General features: G+C 58.3%; 1 protein-coding gene across 1 annotated transcript in view; it reads left to right on the top strand.

The window, feature by feature from the left end:
• SPEG (striated muscle enriched protein kinase) overlaps positions 1-18337 on the top strand; it is a 51750-nt gene extending 33413 nt beyond the window's left edge. Inside the window, exons 16-39 of the mRNA XM_049615237.1 lie at positions 402-455; positions 1203-1358; positions 1803-1971; positions 2222-2318; positions 2444-2644; positions 4170-4227; positions 4811-4888; positions 4995-5173; positions 5685-5711; positions 6402-6554; positions 6731-6773; positions 7721-7789; positions 8057-10031; positions 10316-10447; positions 13018-13134; positions 13275-13442; positions 13555-13677; positions 13833-14000; positions 14088-14703; positions 15161-15400; positions 15483-15706; positions 16773-16848; positions 17051-17200; positions 17527-18337. Of these exons, the coding sequence (XP_049471194.1) occupies positions 402-455; positions 1203-1358; positions 1803-1971; positions 2222-2318; positions 2444-2644; positions 4170-4227; positions 4811-4888; positions 4995-5173; positions 5685-5711; positions 6402-6554; positions 6731-6773; positions 7721-7789; positions 8057-10031; positions 10316-10447; positions 13018-13134; positions 13275-13442; positions 13555-13677; positions 13833-14000; positions 14088-14703; positions 15161-15400; positions 15483-15706; positions 16773-16848; positions 17051-17200; positions 17527-17719 (5466 nt within the window). The 3' untranslated portion in view covers positions 17720-18337. The remainder of the gene's footprint in view (positions 1-401; positions 456-1202; positions 1359-1802; positions 1972-2221; positions 2319-2443; positions 2645-4169; positions 4228-4810; positions 4889-4994; positions 5174-5684; positions 5712-6401; positions 6555-6730; positions 6774-7720; positions 7790-8056; positions 10032-10315; positions 10448-13017; positions 13135-13274; positions 13443-13554; positions 13678-13832; positions 14001-14087; positions 14704-15160; positions 15401-15482; positions 15707-16772; positions 16849-17050; positions 17201-17526) is intronic.
• Positions 18338-19016: the final 679 nt, after the last annotated feature.

The raw sequence follows: 19016 nt of genomic DNA, 5'->3' as shown, positions 1-19016 counted from the left end.
CCTACTCAGCTGCCACTTTGCTCCTTGAGTGTACCATCTATAGGACTCATTTTTCTTCCCAGATAGAGGAAGAGCCTTAGGGTTTGGGAAGCCCTGGCCACTGAGAGCCCTGCAGCCCAGCCAGGCTGGGACAGTGACTGAGAGAGAGAGAGAGAGAGACACTGTGTTCCAGTTAGCCGGGACTAGAACAGGCCTGGGGCTTGGATCTTCATGCCCCTCCCACTGTGCCCACCACCCCCCAGCCCCCAGGCAGGGCAAGTGGAATTGCCTCCTTCCTCCATATCTGCCCCACGGTAGGGTCTTCTTCACTCCCAGGGAGCCCCCCTTTTATCTCTACAAAGTCAGACTGGGTGCCTGTGATGGGTGGTGGTCCCTGCCCTGTGCCCCTGTTCTTCCCTCAGGGCCTGCTCACTCCCATTCCTCTTAAAGCTGAGACCCTCAAACATGCTCAGGAGGTGGGGCACTGGGAAGTCACAGGTTCCTCTGTGAAGCACGCTAGAATAGGTATTTAATTCCATTCCGAGAATTAGAAGCCACTCTGCCAGGAAATAACATGACCGCATGATATGCGTAGAGAATGAAATCACTGTCACATGTGGGAGAGCAAAGCTGAGTATTGGTATCTGTTTGTTCATCTTGTCATCTCCCAGATGGCAAAAGGCGCCTTTAAACATTTAAACAAGATTCAGAGAGAAAACGTCAAGATACAGGCAATGCCATCCGCGAATTTAATTCAGGGTCACAGCCTGAGCTGCCTTCCGGGGCCCAGGACAGTAAAGCCCGAGGTAGGGCTGTGCAGAAGGGCGGTCACCCACAGGGGGCAGCATCGAGCCACTCTGCACCAGCCCATTAATGCAGTGAGGGAAGAGGCTCACTCAGCATGGCCAATCCTGATTTTTTCAAGAGAGGCAGGAAATCCAGATTTCTTTTGTGTGTGAAAATCTCCTAGTTTCAGAGCTGGCAAATGAACACTGAGGGTCCAGCAAAGCAAGGCTGCACCCTCTGGCTTAGGTTTTCTGGGATTTGGAGAACATCACATATGGATTTACAGGCAAGGAACTCTGGTGTTCCCAGGGGCCGAGTTTGAGACCCCGGTGGGTGGGGTGCTGGGGTGTAGGGGCTTCTGGTGTTCTGCCTGAGCCTATCGCTGAGGGAGGGAGGGCTTGGAGAGGGACTGAAAAGGCACGCCCTCATGACCTCAGTGTTGTCACCTTCCCTTCCTCACCCCACCCCTGTGTATTTCAGAGGCCCCTCGATTTGAGTCCATCATGGAGGACGTGGAGGTCGGGGCTGGGGAAACCGCACGCTTTGCTGTAGTGGTGGAGGGGAAACCACTGCCAGACATCATGTGGTACAAGGTCAGAGGGTGACAAAGGCCTCAGGGAGTCCTAGCATGGGGCTGGCTGGGAGCCTGAGGGTAAGGGAGGAGGGATTTCTGGACAGGAGGGGTCTTGGCAACCTTAGGAGGAGGGGTGCCTGGACAGAGAAGAACAAAGGTGCTGCCAGAGGTGTGGCTAGGAGAAGAAAACGGGACCCAGGGTGCCGTGTGACACTCGTGGGTATTTCAGGAACCAGGGGACTAACTGGGTGGTGCAGGGCTATTACTGGGAAATAAAGTGGAGCCAGTTTCGGGTGCTGAAGGGAGCAAGGCCCCTGGGGCAGCGATAATATCGAGCCGTGGGGTAGGAGTGTTCCTGGCCCTTGAGGTAGGGCTGAGACTGGGTCTCAGTCATGGAGATAAAGGTGGGTCCCGGGTAGAGGTCAAGCCAGGCCTGGGCTGGAGGTGACGGCCAACTCTGCAGGACGAGGTGCTGCTGACCGAGAGTAGCCATGTGAGCTTCGTGTATGAAGAGAGCGAGTGCTCCCTGGTGGTGCTCAGCACAGGGACCCAGGATGGAGGCGTCTATACCTGCACTGCACGGAACCTGGCTGGCGAAGTCTCCTGCAAAGCAGAGTTGGCTGTGCGTTCAGGTGGGCTGGAGTGCGAAGGGAGAAAGGCAGAATGCTTATTCTCGGGAATGCCACGTGAGCCCCCAGCCAGGAACCACTCACCAGGCCCTTCCCTCTTAAACCACCACTATCTTTCAGCCCCGGCACCCCACGTCGGGCCCCCAACATTCCTGGTCCTCTTTTGTCTCCTTCACCTGCCTTGCCTGTCCCGGTCTCTGCCCTCGTTACTCTCTTGCCTTCCCCCACCTAACACCGGGCATCTCTTCCCCAGCCCAGACAGCCATGGAAGTAGAGGGGGCCGGGGAGGCCGAGGAACAGCGAGGAAGGAGACTCAGCGACTTCTATGACATCCATCAAGAGATCGGCAGGTGTGGGGCCGGGAGAGAGTGCCGAGCCTGGGAGCCAAGGGCGCCTGGGTCTGAGGCTAGGAGGCCTTGGAGAGCCAGGGCTACCTTGATGACGGAGCCCCTCACCTCCCTGTGTCGTCACCCAGGGGTGCCTTCTCCTACCTGCGGCGCGTAGTGGAGCGAAGCTCCGGCCTGGAGTTTGCAGCCAAGTTCATCCCCAGCCAGGCCAAGCCAAAGGCGTCAGCGTGGCGGGAAGCCCGGCTGCTGGCCCGGCTCCAGCACGACTGCGTCCTCTACTTCCATGAGGCCTTTGAGAGGCGTCGGGGACTGGTCATTGTCACCGAGCTGTATCCTGGGATAGGTTGGGCGGGTAGGGGACACGTGGCCAATTAGCAACATGTTTTGTACTTCACAAAGTGGTCCCATTGACCTTTAGGAGGTGCTGACCACCTATTAGGAAATGTTCCCATCGATGATTAGGAGTTCTGAAGACATCTTGTCAGAACTTTACAGAGTAGAGTCTGGAGACTTCTGCAAAAAACAACACTTTTTAGCTCCCCCCCACCCCTTTTAAATTTTTTTTTTTTAATGTTTATTCTTGAGAGAGAGAGACAGAGACAGAGACAGAGGATGAGCGGGGGAGGGGCAGAGAGCGAGAGAGGGGCACAGAATCTGAAGTAGGCTCCAGGCTCTGAGCTATCAGCACACAGCCTGATGCGGGGCTTGAACTCTTGAACTGCGAGATCATGACCTGTGCTGAAGTCAGACTCTCAACCCTCCAAGCCACCCAGGCACCCCTTTTAGCTTAAACTTACATAGCATTTAGTGGGTGCCTGGCAGTGCTCCTAAGTTTTGCCAATATTAACCTATTTAATCCTCGTATGTACCTATGTCATGGAATTTTTTTATCCCCATTTTACAGATGATAATACTGAAGTATAGAGAGATTAAGTAACTCATCCAAGGTCACATGGCTAACAAAAGGCGTGTACACGAAATACAGTACAATATATTCAAACTTTCGAAGTGACCCCATTTCAGATGAGCATCAGGACTGGTTTTATTTGAAAGGTTGTTTTCATGAAGAATAGATTTTGCCCTTCCATGAGAGCTCTGTTTAAACAGAGGCACACTGTGATAAGGTGGTCAGCTTGTCTCTCCCACTAGCAGGATGACCATATCCTTCACACCAGCCTTCCAGTCTGCACTATAAGAGCCCAAACCTCAGAAAAATGACCATTTGTTAAATGTCACGGGTCATTCTCAAAAAGAGGCAAGAAGTTCCATCCGTGGTCCACAAAATTCTGCTCTAACTTGGCCTTTTTAATTTTTTTTTTTTAACGTTTATTTATTTTTGAGACAGAGAGAGACACAGCATGAACGGGGGAGGGGCAGAAAGAGAGGGAGACACAGAATCGGAAGCAAGCTCCAGGCTCCGAGCCATCAGCCCAGAGCCCGACGCGGGGCTCGAACTCGCGGACTGCAAGATCATGACCTGAGCTGAAGTCGGACGCTTAACCGACTGAGCCACCCAGGCGCCCCTCTAACTTGGCCTTTTTAAATAGCTAACAGAGGGGTATGAGTGAAGATGTCATCCCCATTCTCCACCTGAGGGAACCTAGGCTCAGAGAGGTTGGGTGACTTGCCTGAGACCCCACAGCAAATGAGAGTTCAAGCAGGGTGGTCCCATCTATGCACCCAGATGATAGGGAAAGGGTGGAAACACAGAACTGGTATTACATATGCTTTAAGGGGAAAGAGAACTCTGTGCAGAGCCGGGATCTGACTTGAGCTCTAGGGGTAGAGGGCACTGCCCGGGGAGGGCCCAGGAGTTGGCCCTGCTGTCACTGTTCTCCTTGATCTGGGACATAGATGCACAGAGGAGCTGCTGGAGCGAATGGCCAGGAAACCCACCGTGTGTGAGTCTGAGGTGAGGGCAGTGGGTGGTAGGGGTCAGGTTGGGCACCCGTGGTTACCCACCTGAGCTCTGAGAATTGAGGGGTGGGTCCTGGGCATGCCGTCCATGCCCATGAATAGGCCAGGGGTGGTGGTGGAGAGGACTGTTAGGCAGGCAGGACCAGACTTCCCATGCTGGGACTTGCACAGTCCTCTGTAAATCTCAGTAGGCCCACTGGCCCCTACCTGTGTTGTTTCCCAGTCTTCCCCCCATAAACATGACTCAGATATTTCCCTCGGGAGGCGCCCCACCTCGACTCCATTTAGTCTCACTGCTGTCCCGCCATGGAGGGCTGTACAAATTGTACACTGCACAGTTCTACTTATTATAATGTAAATGGCTCCCTCCTATATTTGTGCTGTGCCCAACCTATACAGTTGTACTTGGAGACCCCAGATCTCAGGAACCCCAAACCTATGTTTCAGCTACCTCCACCAGCCGGCCATCTGAAGGCCACTTCTCAGGCATGGCCTGATCTCTTGCCACAGCTCTGGTGGTGAGCAAACCTAATACCCCACCCTTGCCCCCGCGGACTTTGGGCCTCCTGTTTCCACAGATCCGGGCCTACATGCAACAAGTGCTCGAGGGAATATGCTACCTGCACCAGAACCATGTGCTGCACTTGGATGTCAAGGTGAGGTGCAGGCGGGGGTGGGGAGCAGGCAGCCCCCGTGGGAGGCAGGCAGTGGGGCATCCCCCCCTCTTCACTCAGCTCCCATGCCTTCCCTTGTGTTCTGCAGCCTGAGAACCTGATGGTGTGGGATGGCGCAGAGGGTGAGGAGCAGGTGAGGATCTGTGACTTTGGGAATGCCCAGGAGCTGACTCCGGGAGAGCCCCAGTACTGCCAATATGGCACACCTGAGTTCGTGGCACCTGAGATTGTCAATCAGACCCCCGTGTCTGGAGTCACTGACATCTGGTAATGCTGGCATACTGGGCCGCGGGTGGGCCAGGGCCTCTTCCCTCAGTGCCGTGCTGGGGCCTTGCTCGCTGGCAGAGAGGAGCCTCACTAAGCCCAGATTCCTCCTCTGACAGTAGGTCTATTGACCATGTTTCTACCTGCCCCTCATCAGTCAGAGTTGACCCAGTCACTCAAGGCCTTAGCCCTCCCTGTCCGTCCTTGGCTCCTGATCTCCCCTAGGTGTGGCGACTTCCCCCTTTGTGGCCATCTTGCCTCCCCGCAGTGAGGGAGGCCAGCTCTTTGGCTCCCAGACTCCTCTGTGCTTCCTGGGCTGGCCCTGCCGTGACCCTTGACTCCTCCAGGGACCTTGAGACCTCTGGGTTGAGAGGCCTCCTGGAAGGAGGCATCCCTGTGCCCATTTGTCCCAGTGAGGACACTCCTCACTAGATTAGCGGTTGCAGAAAACCGCTCACTGCTAGTGGGAGGCGGGCTGTCCACTTACCCCTCGATTACTCTCTTTTCCCCACAGGCCTGTGGGCGTTGTTGCCTTCCTCTGGTAAGGACCCCTCTACACTACGGACCCCAGTTTCCAATGGTCTCCTAGCAGGCCCACCCCTAACATTTGCAGAGCCTGGGGCAGGAGAGCAGTTTAGGGCCTGCAGCTCACCCCTTCTCTTTCTCACCCCTGCACTGTCAGGGGCCTCACGTGCATGAACGTGGATGCCTCGGGCTGCGAGTCTAAGCTCTGTCTGCCACCACGCTCCTCCGTGAGGGGCGGTCATGCTAGCAGCATGCTTGGGAGGCTGGACAGAGAGAGGCCCGTGCAGGCTCAGTGCCATCTAGGCAGGGTATTATAAGGCCCTGAGTGTTCAGAACAGGCAGTAGAAGAAAGAGGCTCAGGCTCAGGGCGCATATCCCCTGGGCACAGACTCTTCACCTCAGGAACAGGCCGTGGCTGGAGGAGGGACAAAACAGGTCCTCTAAAGTATGGGTGCAGGGCCCACCTGGGTGCTCAGGTCTCAAAGCAGTACTGCCTCCTCACCTATTTGGCAGTGGGGGGTGGCGGCAGGACAGGCAAGAGTCTGAAAGACTGCCCTCTGTTCGGATTCACCCTGCCTCTGCCTTCCCCAGAGCCCCAGGGCCTCCACCTGTCCCCAGCCCCATGTCCCCACTGGCATCCCTCATAGTCTCTGCCTCAGCCCAGGGCCCCACCCACCTCTCATGCTGGCCCTCTCTGCCTCTGCAGTCTGACAGGAATCTCCCCATTTGTTGGGGAAAACGATCGGACGACATTGATGAACATTCGAAACTACAACGTGGCCTTCGAGGAGACCACATTTCTGAGCCTGAGCAGGGAGGCCCGGGGCTTCCTCATCAAAGTGCTGGTGCAGGACCGGCTGTGAGTACAGGAGCCCCCCACCCCTCAGAGTCCCCTCATGCCTGTCCCCCACTCCTGACCCAGCCTCTGCCCTTAGATGTTCAGTCTCTCAACTCCTTACAGGCCCTGTTTGCCCATGTGTTGACTGGCTCTCTGAATGAGTGATGGAGCCCTTCTTAACCTTCATTCCTTTACAGGAGGCCTACCGCAGAGGAGACCCTAGAACATCCTTGGTTCAAAGTGAGTCTCTTGCAAAGTTGTGGTAGAAGAGGTGGGGGGAGAGAACATTATTAACAGCTCCATTTACTGAGTACCTACTGTGTGCAGTATAGTCTGCGAGAGGCAATTTATAACCATATGGTCTGTTAGCCTCACAATAGCTCTGCATGGAAAGACATTATTACTCCTGTTTTGCTAATAAGCAAAGTCATCAGGGTTTTCCCTGGCTCTCAAGACCAGCCCTGGTCCTCCTCACTCCTGTGTGTCTGCCTCTGTCCCGCCCTGCGGTTGGTGGGTGGCCCGGCTAGACCGGTCTCTTGGTTTTGAGCTCTGTGTGGCCAGAACTCTCACTCACTGATCTTCAAACCCCAGCACCACAGGGCAGAGGGGTGGAGTTCAGCATATGACCCAGAAAGAGTGACTGAATAAACCATCCATTGAGTGTTATGCTGGGTCAACTGAAGGTTGAGGTCATTCTGGTATCCGTCCTTGGATTATGAGCCTTGTCTCTCAGATCATAAATGAGCTCTTTTCAGACACCTGGGTGGGAGACTGAGGGAAATATCTGTCTCCGCCTGGCCCACCAAAGCTCCAGATGTCTGGGACGCCGGCTCTGCGTGAGACAGGTGGTGAGCTGGGGAGTGGAGCCCAGGCCAGGGGCCCAAGTGCAGGCTCCTGAGGGCAGCCAATGTGCCAAGACGGTGTAAGAGCCCTGGCGTAAGCCCCAAACCCACACGAAGAGCCACTGACTTTCTGCCCTTCCACTTAGGTTCAGGGATTTTGTCATACGTAGGCACCCTGGCTGTGGGAGCCGTGACAGATCTAAGGGGAAGGGACCCCTAGGAACCCAGACTCAATGCTGCCCAGTCCACTGTCCCCTGCTGTGGACTTTGCCTCTCTGTTGCCAAACCTTGAGGGTCTAGGTTGACAGAGGACTTTTCCTCAGGCCCTCTTTCCTGGGTTTGCAGACACAGGCCAAGGGCGCAGAGGTGAGCACGGATCACTTAAAGCTGTTCCTCTCCAGGCGGAGGTGGCAGGTGAGTTTGCCTGGGCCCTGCCTCTGTGCCTTCCACCTTTTCGCTCCGCAGTTTTTCTCCTGAACCCTGCCTTGTTTCTATCACGTGCCCTCGCTCCCCACTCGTCTGTCTTCATCTACTTTTTATTCTCTCAACCCCCAGTTTCACTCCCATTCCCCAACCCTCTGCCTGCCTGGGGTCTTCTCCCCTGGGGCTGACGTGGGCTTGAGTGGGTCAGTCTGGCCTCAGGGGTCCCTCTCAGATCTGACTCTAGTACCTTGTCTCCAGCGCTCCCAGATCAGCTACAAGTGCCACCTGGTGCTGCGCCCCATCCCTGAGCTGCTGCGGGCACCCCCAGAGCGGGTGTGGGTAGCCATACCCAGAAGACCACCCCCCAGTGGGGGGCTCTCGTCTTCCTCTGACTCTGAGGAGGAAGAGCTGGAGGAGCTGCCCTCAGTGCCCCGGCCACTGCAGCCTGAGTTCTCCGGTTCCCGGGTGTCCCTCACCGACATTCCCACTGAGGATGAGGCCCTGGGCGCCCCAGAGGCTGGCACGGCCACCCCCATGGACTGGCAGGAGGAGGGAAGGGCCCCCTCTCAGGACCAGGAGGCCCCCAGCCCTCAGGCCCTCCCCTCCCCAGGCCAGGAGCCCCAAGCTGGGTCCAGCCCCCAGCGGAGAGAGCTCCGGAGGGGCACCTCTGCCGAGAGTGCCCTGCCCCGGGCCGGGCCGAGGGAGCCGGGCCGGGGCCTGCACAAGGCAGCCTCTGTGGAGCTGCCACAGCGCCGAAGCCCCAGCCCGGGCGCCACCCGCCTGACCCGGGGAGGCCTGGGTGAGGGTGAGTATGCCCAGAGGCTGCAGGCCCTGCGCCAGCGGCTGTTGCGGGGAGGCCCTGAGGATGGCAAGGTCAGTGGCCTCAGGGGCCCCCTGCTAGAGAGCCTGGGGGACCGTGCCCGGGATCCCCGGCTGGCACGGGCTGCCTCCAGCGAGGCAGCCCCTCGACACCAGCCCCCACCTGAGACCCGGGGCCTGCAGAAGAGTAGCAGCTTCTCACAGGGAGAGGCAGAGCCCCGGGGCAGGCACCGCCGTGCTGGGGCGCCCCTCGAGATCCCCGTGGCCAGGCTTGGGGCCCGCAGACTACAGGAGTCTCCCTCCTTGTCTGCCCTCAGTGAGGCCCAACCACCCAGCCCTGCGAGGTCCAGCGCCCCCAAATCCAGTGTCCCCAAGTCTTTGAAACCTCCTACCACCACACCCAGTGATGCCCCGCAGCCCTTGGCACCCCAGCCTGCCCAAGAGAAGGCCCCAGAGTCCATGCCGGAGCCGGTCCCAGCCCCCAAGCCCACACAGCCCTCTGTGACTCCGCAAACCCCAGTGGCCCCCCTCACACCTTATGCCCAGATCATGCAGTCGCTCCAGCTGTCAGGTCACACGACGGGCCCCCTGCAGAGCCCTGGGGCATCTCCATCAGAGCCCAGACCCCACCCTGCTGTGTTTGCCCGGGTGGCCTCCCCACCTCCGGGAGCCTCCGAGAAGCGCGTGCCTTCAGCCGGGGCGCCCCCAGTGCTAGCCGAGAAAGCCCGGGTGCCCACAGTGCCCCGCAGGCCAGGTAGCAGTCTCAGTAGCAGCATTGAGAACCTAGAGTCAGAGGCTGTATTCGAGGCCAAGTTCAAGCGCAGCCGTGAGTCGCCCCTGTCGCGGGGACTGCGATTGCTGAGCCGCTCGCGCTCAGAGGAACGCGGCCCCTTTCGCGGGGCCCAGGAGGAGGACGGCATGTACCGGCCCAGCCCGGCAGGAACGCCACTGGAGCTGGTGCGACGGCCGGAGCGTTCCCGCTCCGTGCAAGACCTCAGGGCGGTCGGGGAGCCGGGCCTCGTCCGCCGCCTCTCGCTGTCGCTGTCCCAGCGTCTGCGGCGGACCCCGCCCGCGCAGCGCCACCCAGCCTGGGAGGCCCGCGGTGGGGACGGGGAGAGCTCGGAGGGCGGCAGCTCGGCGCGGGGCTCCCCGGTGCTGGCCGTGCGCAGGAGGCTCAGCTCCACGCTCGAGCGGCTGTCCAGCCGGTTGCAGCGCAGCGGCAGCAGCGAGGACTCAGGGGGCGCATCGGGTCGCAGCACGCCGCTGTTTGGACGGCTGCGCAGGGCCACGTCGGAGGGCGAGAGTCTGCGGCGCTTCGGCCTCGCACACAACCAGCTGGCGGCCCAGGCCGGCGCCAGCACGCCTTCCGCAGAGTCCCTGGGCTCCGAGGCCAGCGCTACGTCCGGCTCCTCGGGTGAGGGACAGGGGCAGAGTGGCCGGTAAATGTGTGAACACGTGCGGGTGGGGGGTGGGGTGGAGCTGTGATGACAGGTGCAGAGCCCGGAAGAGGGTGGGAGGGCTGGAGGGAGGCTCTGGGAGGAGGAGCTGGAGGTCCTGGAGAGGGGGCTGAGGCTGGTTTGGGATCAGGCTGCGGTGGGGGCTAGAAGTTCTCTACTTCCCTGGGCTGAGGGCCTCAGGGAGGTGGGAGCTTTCTGGCACTGGTTGGGCCAGGGCTTATGGTGGCCTGGGTCTTCACAGCTCCTGGGGAAAGCCGGAGGCGGCTTCGCTGGGGCTTCTCTAGGCTGCGAAAGGACAAGGGGTTATCACAGCCAAACCTCTCTGCCAGTGCCCAGGAGGATTTGGGTCACCAGTATGTGCGCAGTGAGTCAGGTAATAGAGGCCTGCTGGGTGAGTAGCCCCCTCCCTGCCTCAGGAGTGGTCATAGCTGGGTGGAGCCCACCTTGAGGACGCTGGGCAGTAGTGGAAGGGACCCAGAGTCGGGAGAACAACAATAATAATAGCATTAACTGATCCTGTTGACTAGTAATGCTGAGTGTCCTAGTAAGTGCTTTACAAGCGCTGCCTCATCTAACCTTCCCACGTTGTTTAGGAACTGTTCTTATCATCATCCCTATTTTATGGGTGAGGAAACAGGTTTAGCCATGCTAGCCGAGAGTTGGACTGCACGGTCCTCTGTAGCCAGAACCCAGAGGTGGCTTTGGGACACCGTACTTATGCCTCTCTTTGTCTAGCCTCCCCCTCCAAATGTGTGTATGTACAAAGACATTCTTTTTCTCCCAGCCCAGCGGCCCACAATCTGGACTGTGCCCCCAATTCTCTACTCCTCCAGAGCCCTGAACACCCTCACTGCCCCTTCCTGTCCTCCCTGCCCCCACAGAAGGCACTTGTGTGGGGACAAGCAGTCTTCAGGGCTCTTTGCTGAGGGGTGGGGGACTTGGCATATGCCCTGGTCTGTTTCTCTGCCCAAGTATCCTGGGGCTGCAGGGAGAGAGGTATTTTCCACCTGGGGTCACCCCAGTTCCCCACCAGAAAAGGGCTCGTTCCTCAAGGACCCCAGACAAAGGCTTTTAGGGGGAGGGCAGCTTTTCCAGACCAGCACGCAGAAAAGAGCAGGCCCACCAAGCCCTGCTGTGTGCGGGATCTGTATCAGTCACCGCTCCGATCTTCCCCAGTTTCCTGATAAAACTCCTCAGCACCGTTCCAGCTGTGCCTCCGCTGGGCGCAGGGTGACTGTGTCCATCTTTGGCCAGGGGAGCTGGGGTGTCTTTCTTAAGGCAGCAGGGCCTATAGTGAGCAAAGGGGAGGGAAGGAGGCCAGCCGGTGGGGGCAGGGGTGGAAGAGGCAGGGAAAGAGAGATAAGCCAGCACTGAGGCCCAGGGACAGCTGATTCCTTCCCACTGGGGCTTCTCTCCCAGCTGCATTTTGCTTGTGCAGCTGATTTTCTGCCGAGGCAGTGTCCCCTTACCTCATCCTCTGCCCCCTCCCTGCAGGAAGAAGGCTATCCCCCGTCCACTTTACCAACTAGGGCTGGCCTCTGCGGGAATGGAGGTGGGGCTGGCAGGGCTGAGCTGGGGTCACCTTTCACGTCTCCTCCTGGCCCCCCTCCCTCTCCCCTCTCCCCTCTCCCCAGTACCCTCACTTGGCCTGGAGGTGGCCACTGATGAAACTATATTTACTTTGCATTGTTGGCGCCTCGGTGTGGGACCCCTCCTAGGGAATACTGGGGTATAGTGTGAAAGGAGGGGTCATGCTGGCTCTCCTGATATCCACTCTGGCTGATCATCCCTCCCCTACGCAGCTCATCCCCACCTCTGCTCCCTCCTGGTTCTTTAGACAGGCAGCAGCTGGGGCTCCCAGGGGTATCGACCCCTCAGCTCTCTTCCCACATGAAAAATGTGCCCCATACCCCACCCCGCATTGGTCTCGACCAGATTGGGATTTTTCTAAAGAGACTTTCCAGGGAGCAGGAATGCAAATCCTCAGGACACCAAGGAGCCACAGGCAGGCTGTACAGCGGCAAAGACCTTGACCCATCCACAGCCCAGGCTTGGACACACTCACCAGCCAGCTATGAAGCCAGCTTTGCTGAAACAGCCTATTTCTCTGGGGGTCTGGCCTTAGCTCCTCTACTGGGCATGTCAACGGGATAGTAATCCTGACAACAATAAAAACTAACATTTGTGAGCACTTATTACATGTTAGATACATGCTAAGCACTTTCCATACCTCTTTTAATTCTCACAGCCTAGGAGCTTTGTGTTAGGATTTTCCTCGATTTACAGACAAAACATGGTCCAAGGTCATACAGATACTGTCTCTTGTCCCTGAAGAAGCTCTCGCTACTTAGCTGACCCGAAGGAATATATACGAGGTCTGGGACCGTGTGCCCAGACCCCAGGTGGGGTAAGGGGCCGGGGAGGCTGACACACTTCCGGGGTTTGCCCCGTTTGCCTTGACTTTGGATCTTTCGAGATGATGCGTTTTGATTGAACGTAATGTTCAATCTCAGCAGTCTGTGCCCAAGTCACTGGCTCCTCTCACTTGCCCTGTGGTGCCCCACAGGAGTGGGTATTTCAAAATCTTAATCAGCATAGTGTTCCAATATTTGTTTTTACTTTATTTAACAGATGCTTACAGAACACTTACTTAGTTCCAGGCCCCACTCCAAGCGCTTTACAAACATTATGAGGTAGCTCCCAAGCATCTTCAATAGTCAACGAAAGAAAAAGCTAGTTCTACACCCAGAGGAGGTGATACCCTAAAGAAAATTCTCAAAGGCATGGCGTTGGGGTTCTCCTTCCCACATCTGACTGGGAAGGGACAACTTTTCACTCTGCTTCCTGCTGGCAGCCCCCGCTCTCACACACATCTTCCCTTCCCTCCTTGGTAAGTGAGCTGGGGTTCCTGCAGACCCATGGCTGTCTTCGTCCTCCCTGCAGATTTCCCTCCGGTCTTCCACATCAAACTCAAGGACCAGGTGCTGCTGGAGGGAGAGGCAGCCACCCTGCTCTGTCTGCCAGCGGCCTGCCCTGCACCCCACATCTCCTGGATGAAAGGTAAGGAGAACACTCCTGTCACAGACAGCGGGCAGGCAAGTGGTTCCACAGCCAGGGGACGCTCAGGGGAGGTGGTAACTGGGGAGGGGGGCCTGGAGCCGTCTCACTCAGCAGCCCCCTCTGCTCTTCCCGGCCTGCAGACAAACAGTCCCTGCGATCAGAGCCCTCAGTGATCATCGTGTCCTGCAAAGATGGACGGCAGCTGCTAAGCATCCCCCGGGTGGGCAAGCGACATGCTGGGCTCTATGAGTGCTCGGCCACCAATGTCCTGGGCAGCATCACCAGCTCCTGTACCGTGGCTGTGGCCCGTGAGCTAGGGGCAGGGACTGAGGGGGGCAGCGATGGCACGTGGTGGGCTAGGGTTTGAGGGTCCCTAAGCTGGGGCACAGGGGCTCACTGGGGCTCCCTTCCTCTTGCCAGGCATCCCAGGAAAGTTAGCTCCTCCTGAGGTGCCCCAGACCTACCAGGACACGGCATTGGTGCTCTGGAAGCCAGGAGATAGCCGGGCACCTTGCACATACACGCTGGAGCGGCGGGTGGATGGTGAGGGACGGGGCAGGCTGGCAGAAGAGGGGGTGGGAGCTGGGAGGTGCACGGGTCCCGGGAGACAGTTGCCCTCCCTGGCTCCTCACAGATAGCCCTGGGAGCTTGGGCCACCCCTTCTGTGGCCTCAGCCCCTCCCCCATGCTGCCCTACAGGGGAGTCTGCCTGGCACCCTGTGAGCTCAGGCATCCCTGACTGTTACTACAACGTGACCCACCTGCCAATCGGTGTGACCGTGAGATTCCGTGTGGCCTGTGCCAACCGTGCTGGGCAAGGGCCTTTCAGCAACCCTTCCGAGAAGGTCATCGTCAGGGGCACACAAGGTCAGTGGGACAGGACGGGGAGTGGCCAGAGAACTATGGTTTTGCCCCGGGGGTACCATGGTGATGATTTTCTTTCTCTCCACTTAGATTCCTCAGTTCTGCCATCTGCTGCTCACCAAGACGCCCCTGTTACCTCAGGGCCAGCCAGGGCCCCGCCTCCTCACTCTCCTACCTCACTGGCCCCATCCCAGACTCCCACCCCAGCTTCTGCTCCCCCAGCCCCTCAGTCAGCCGCTCTCAGCCCCTCATGTCCCCCAACACCCCCCAGTCAGGCCTTGTCCTCCCTCAAGGCCGTGGGTCCACCACCCCAAACCCCCCCACGAAAGCACAGAGGCCTGCAGGCTGCCCAGCAAGCAGAGCCCGCCCCACCCAGTGCCCAGGCCACCCCAAGTGAGCCCAAGTCTTCCATCCCTGACACTGGGACCCCAACCCCAGCCTCCACCCCTCAAGGGGTTAAACCAGCGTCTTCCTCTACTCCCCTGTATATGGTAACCTCCTTTGTGTCTGCACCCCCAGCCCCTGAGCCCCCAGCCCCCGAGCCCCCTCCCGAGCCCACCAAGGTGACTGTGCGAAGCCTCAGCCCGGCCAAGGAGGTGGTCACCTCCCCTGTGGGTGGTCCCCCCAGCTCTCCTGGGCCAGAGGGCACCGCTCTTCGACAGGGGCCCCCTCAGAAACCCTACACCTTCCTAGAGGAGAAGGCCAGGCAAGTGGGTCTGGGGAAGGGACGGAGGACGGAGGGGGGAGTGGATGGGATGTAGGGAACAGCAATTCAGAGAGAAGATCAGGTTGCCCTGGGCAGGGTTGGGGAGGGACTGAGATCTGGGTGCCTGGCATATTAAATTCAGATTTTCTCTGCCAGGTACTGTGCTAAGCTCTTTAATCATATGATACCATTTAATCTTCACAACCCTGAGAGACAGACAGAGACTGCATTATTATCATCAGCCGTTTCACAGATAGGAAAACTGAGGTTGGACAGGTTATGGGATTTGCCTGAGGCACAGAGCCAGTAAGTGGCAGAGCTGAGACTCCCATCCAGGCTCCTAGGATTGAACTTCAGAGGCCACGCTCAGAACCATTGCATACTTGCTGCTGGGGGTCCCTGCTTCCCCGACCTCCTCTTCTCTGATCATGTGGTGTCCCCCCCCATACACACATAGGGGCCGCTTTGGTGTAGTGCGTGCATGCCGGGAGAACGCCACCGGGCGGACATTCGTGGCCAAGATCGTGCCCTACGCGGCTGAGGGCAAGCGGCGTGTCCTGCAGGAGTACGAAGTGCTGCGGACATTGCACCACGAACGGCTCATGTCCCTGCACGAGGCCTACATCACCCCGCGTTACCTTGTGCTCATCGCTGAGAGCTGCGGGAACCGGGAGCTCCTCTGTGGGCTCAGCGACAGGTAACCCGGCGACCTGGGGGAGCAGGGAGCAAGTGGGGGCAGCTGAGCTGGGATGTCACCTGCTCCACCCGGGCCCCCCCAGGTTCCGGTATTCAGAGGACGATGTGGCCACCTATGTGGTGCAGCTGCTACAAGGCCTGGACTACCTCCACGGCCGCCACGTGCTGCACCTAGACATCAAGCCTGACAACCTGCTGCTGGCCCCTGACAACGCCCTCAAGATTGTGGACTTCGGCAGTGCCCAGCCCTACAACCCCCAGGCCCTGCGGCCCCTTGGCCACCGCACAGGCACGCTGGAGTTCATGGGTGAGGGCGTCATGCCAGCCGGGGGTTGGGGTGCTACCAGAGGGGTGGAAGCTGGGGCTCACTCTGCTTCACTCACGTATGTGCCATTTATTGAGTGCTTATTATATGTGAGCAACAAATTCGGTTCTTTCCATGCATTTTCTCTCTTTTCTTTTTTTAAGTTTATTTTTTCTGAGAGAGAGAGAGAACACAAGAGCATGGGTTGGGGAGGGGCAGAGAGAGGGGGAGAGAGAGAATCCCAAGCAAGCCCCACACTGTCAGCACAGAGCCTGATGCGGGGTTTGAACTCACGAATCATGAGATCATGACCTGAGTGAAATCAACAGTCAGCCGCTTAACTGACTGAGCCACCCAGACACCCGCCATGGATGATATTTTCAGTAGCCCTAGAGATTGGCATAACATTACCCCCATTTTACAGACGAAACAGAGGTGCAGTGAGGTTAAGTATTTGTCCAATATCAGACAGTTTATAAATGGTAGAGCCAGGATTTGATAAAATTGGACAGAGAGGAGATCAATCATTAATCTATATACATAAGGTAAACCAGCTACCGTTTAGCTACCTACTGAATACTTTATGCTCATCATCTCTATTCCTTGGAGTTATTCTACAAGCCACACTTTACAGATGAGGAAATGGAGAGCCAGACAAGTTTAGTACATTGCCAACATCCCACAGCTAGAAGGACAGGCCTGGGATTAGAGCCAGCCAGGCTGATTTCAAAGGCTCTTAACCTTGGTGTTGGCCACGCTTTTTGTGAATGGGTGCCCTACCTCAGGGCTGATCCGAGGGAGCTAATGGCCCTGGTTCCCAGTACCTCTGCAGTTCTGGGGAACCCCACCATTCAGTACCTGGGCCAATTCCTCAGGCAGCCCACATCTCCGCTGGGGGCCACCCAACTCCCATTCGACCTGCTGGATCCAGGGCCTGTTGCTCTGGTTGTGCCCATGGTCTTGTGACCTGGGCACTGTCCTGCTCCCCCAGCCCCCAGGGGCCTCCCTTGTCTCTCCCGCTCCCCTGCCATCAGGAAGCTGGTTCAACTTGGCCTCTGTCTCCCGTCAGCTCCTGAGATGGTGAAGGGAGAGCCCATCGGTTCCGCCACGGACATCTGGGGAGCGGGTGTGCTCACTTACATCATGTGAGTGCCCCTAGGACCCACCTTCCGCCTACATCCCTCTCCCCGCTCACAGCCTCCCCAGCACACAATGCACACACCCAGCTCAGGCTCAGTAGACTTATCTCTGAGCACTGTGCCCTTCTGAACCCCCACACTAACGTCCCCCTGGGGCTGTGAGCTGACCTTCGGTCCGCATGCATCAACTGAACTGTCTCCACAACAGGCTCAGTGGACGCTCCCCGTTCTATGAGCCAGACCCCCAGGAAACAGAGGCTCGGATTGTGGGGGGCCGCTTTGATGCCTTCCAGCTGTACCCTAACACCTCCCAAAGCGCCACACTCTTCTTGCGGAAGGTCCTCTCGGTACACCCTTGGTGAGTAGGCCCCACACTTGCCAACCCATCTGGCATTGCCTGCCCGCGGCCTCAGACCACCCTGGCCAAGCCTGAGCCGAAGCCCCCCCCCCCCACCCCAATTCCTCCCCGGCCACCACTAATACACCACTACTTTTAAATGGTTGTTCTCTCCACCACTGATGCCTTTAAGCCCCGTGAGGCGGGCAGAGTCACCGCCCCTGCTCCAGAGATGGGGAAACCGAGCCCCAGAGTTGGCTCGCTGAGGGATGTGAATCCAGGACCGGGACTTGGATCCGTGGGAGGGTGGAGCCTTCCAGGCTCACTGTCCCTGGCCGGCCTGGCAGGAGCCGGCCCTCCCTGCAGGACTGCCTGGCCCACCCCTGGCTGCAGGATGCCTACCTGATGAAGCTGCGTCGCCAGACGCTCACCTTCACCACCAACCGGCTCAAGGAGTTTCTGGGCGAGCAGCGGCGCCGCCGGGCTGAGGCTGCCACCCGTCACAAGGTGCTGCTCCGCTCCTACCCAGGCAGCCCCTAGCAGCTCGGACCACAGCCTGGCCTCGGGCTTCAACTCGGGGCTCCACTGAGGCCACGGGACATTCCAGGGCCCCTACTGAGCCGGGTGGGCCCAGGGCTTCGGACACCACCAGCAGCAACATCCAGCCGGGCTGTTACCTCATGGACCTGCAGGGACAGAGGCCCTGGGCTTTGCCGATGCCACCCCGGCCAGAGCCAGAGGGGGAGACCCATGGGCCAGGCTGGGTGGGGGTGGGGGCACGGGAGCAGGGAAGCAGGAAGAGGGGCAAGAAGGGAATGGGTAAGAGACAAGGAAAAGAAGCCACGGGATAGGGAGAGGAGACTCTAGGAAGGTTCTGGCGGGGAGAGACAATGTATCTGGGGGGAAACCAACTTAGCAGGGTATGAATAGCTGGAGAGGAGGAAGAGGAAGGAGCCCAGCGTGTCAGGGCCATGGGCTGGAAGTGAGTGTTGGTGGAGCGGGGACAGGACGTGGAGACAGCGCTAGGGAGCCAGAGCCAGCACGTGAGGGAGGGCAGCAAAGTGGGGGAGGGAGAGGAGAGGACTCAGGTGGGGTGGGGTGAGGTGGGCCAGCTGCCAGCATCCCAGAAGGAGAACCTGGAGCACTGGGGCCTGGAAGCAGTGATTACGGGAGCCAGTGCTCTCCTGTCCCAGTGGATGCAGCTGTGAGCACTCTGCTGGCCCAAGGATGTCCCCGCTGCCCCTCTGTGGCCTTCACCCTTCTTCCCATTCATGTTTATTTATTTATTGACTTTTATGAAATTTCCCTTCCATCCAGTTCCTATTGCCCGTGTTGTCATGACCATCCCCCCAGCCATCCAGCTGTCTGTGCAGCTGTCTGTCTGTCTGTCACAAGGAAAATAAAAACGGCAAGCAGCAGGACCTATGTGTGGTCAATGGGGAGGGATGATGGGGGGGAGGAGAACAGGGTGCTGGGGGTGCTGGGACAGGGGCATTTCGGCCCGCTCTTGGCCAGTGAGAGCTGAGGTGTAACAGCTAGCATCTTAGGACCATGGCTCCTGACCCTGACCCTCCTGGCCCCTCACCTTTCCCTTATTCTGTTCCTCCTTCTGAAGTTTTCTGGAATCCTGGCAGGACCACTGACTCCTCACCACTACCATGTAACCAGACTCTGGTGGCCCCCATCTTGTCTCACATATTACCTCATTGCAACTTGGAGGATACTGGGCTCTGGAATGTACCAGTCCACACCCCAAGGCTGGAGCGGCCAGCGTGTCTGCCCAGGAGACAGGCCAGCTCTGGTCCCGACCCCTGGAACAGAAAGGCTTTCATCATGA

This window comes from Panthera uncia, assembly GCF_023721935.1.
Source record: "Panthera uncia isolate 11264 chromosome C1 unlocalized genomic scaffold, Puncia_PCG_1.0 HiC_scaffold_3, whole genome shotgun sequence".
Taxonomy (NCBI): Eukaryota; Metazoa; Chordata; class Mammalia; order Carnivora; family Felidae; genus Panthera; species Panthera uncia.
The sequence above is the reverse complement of the archived record's forward strand: the minus strand, read 5'-3'. Positions and strand labels throughout refer to the sequence as shown.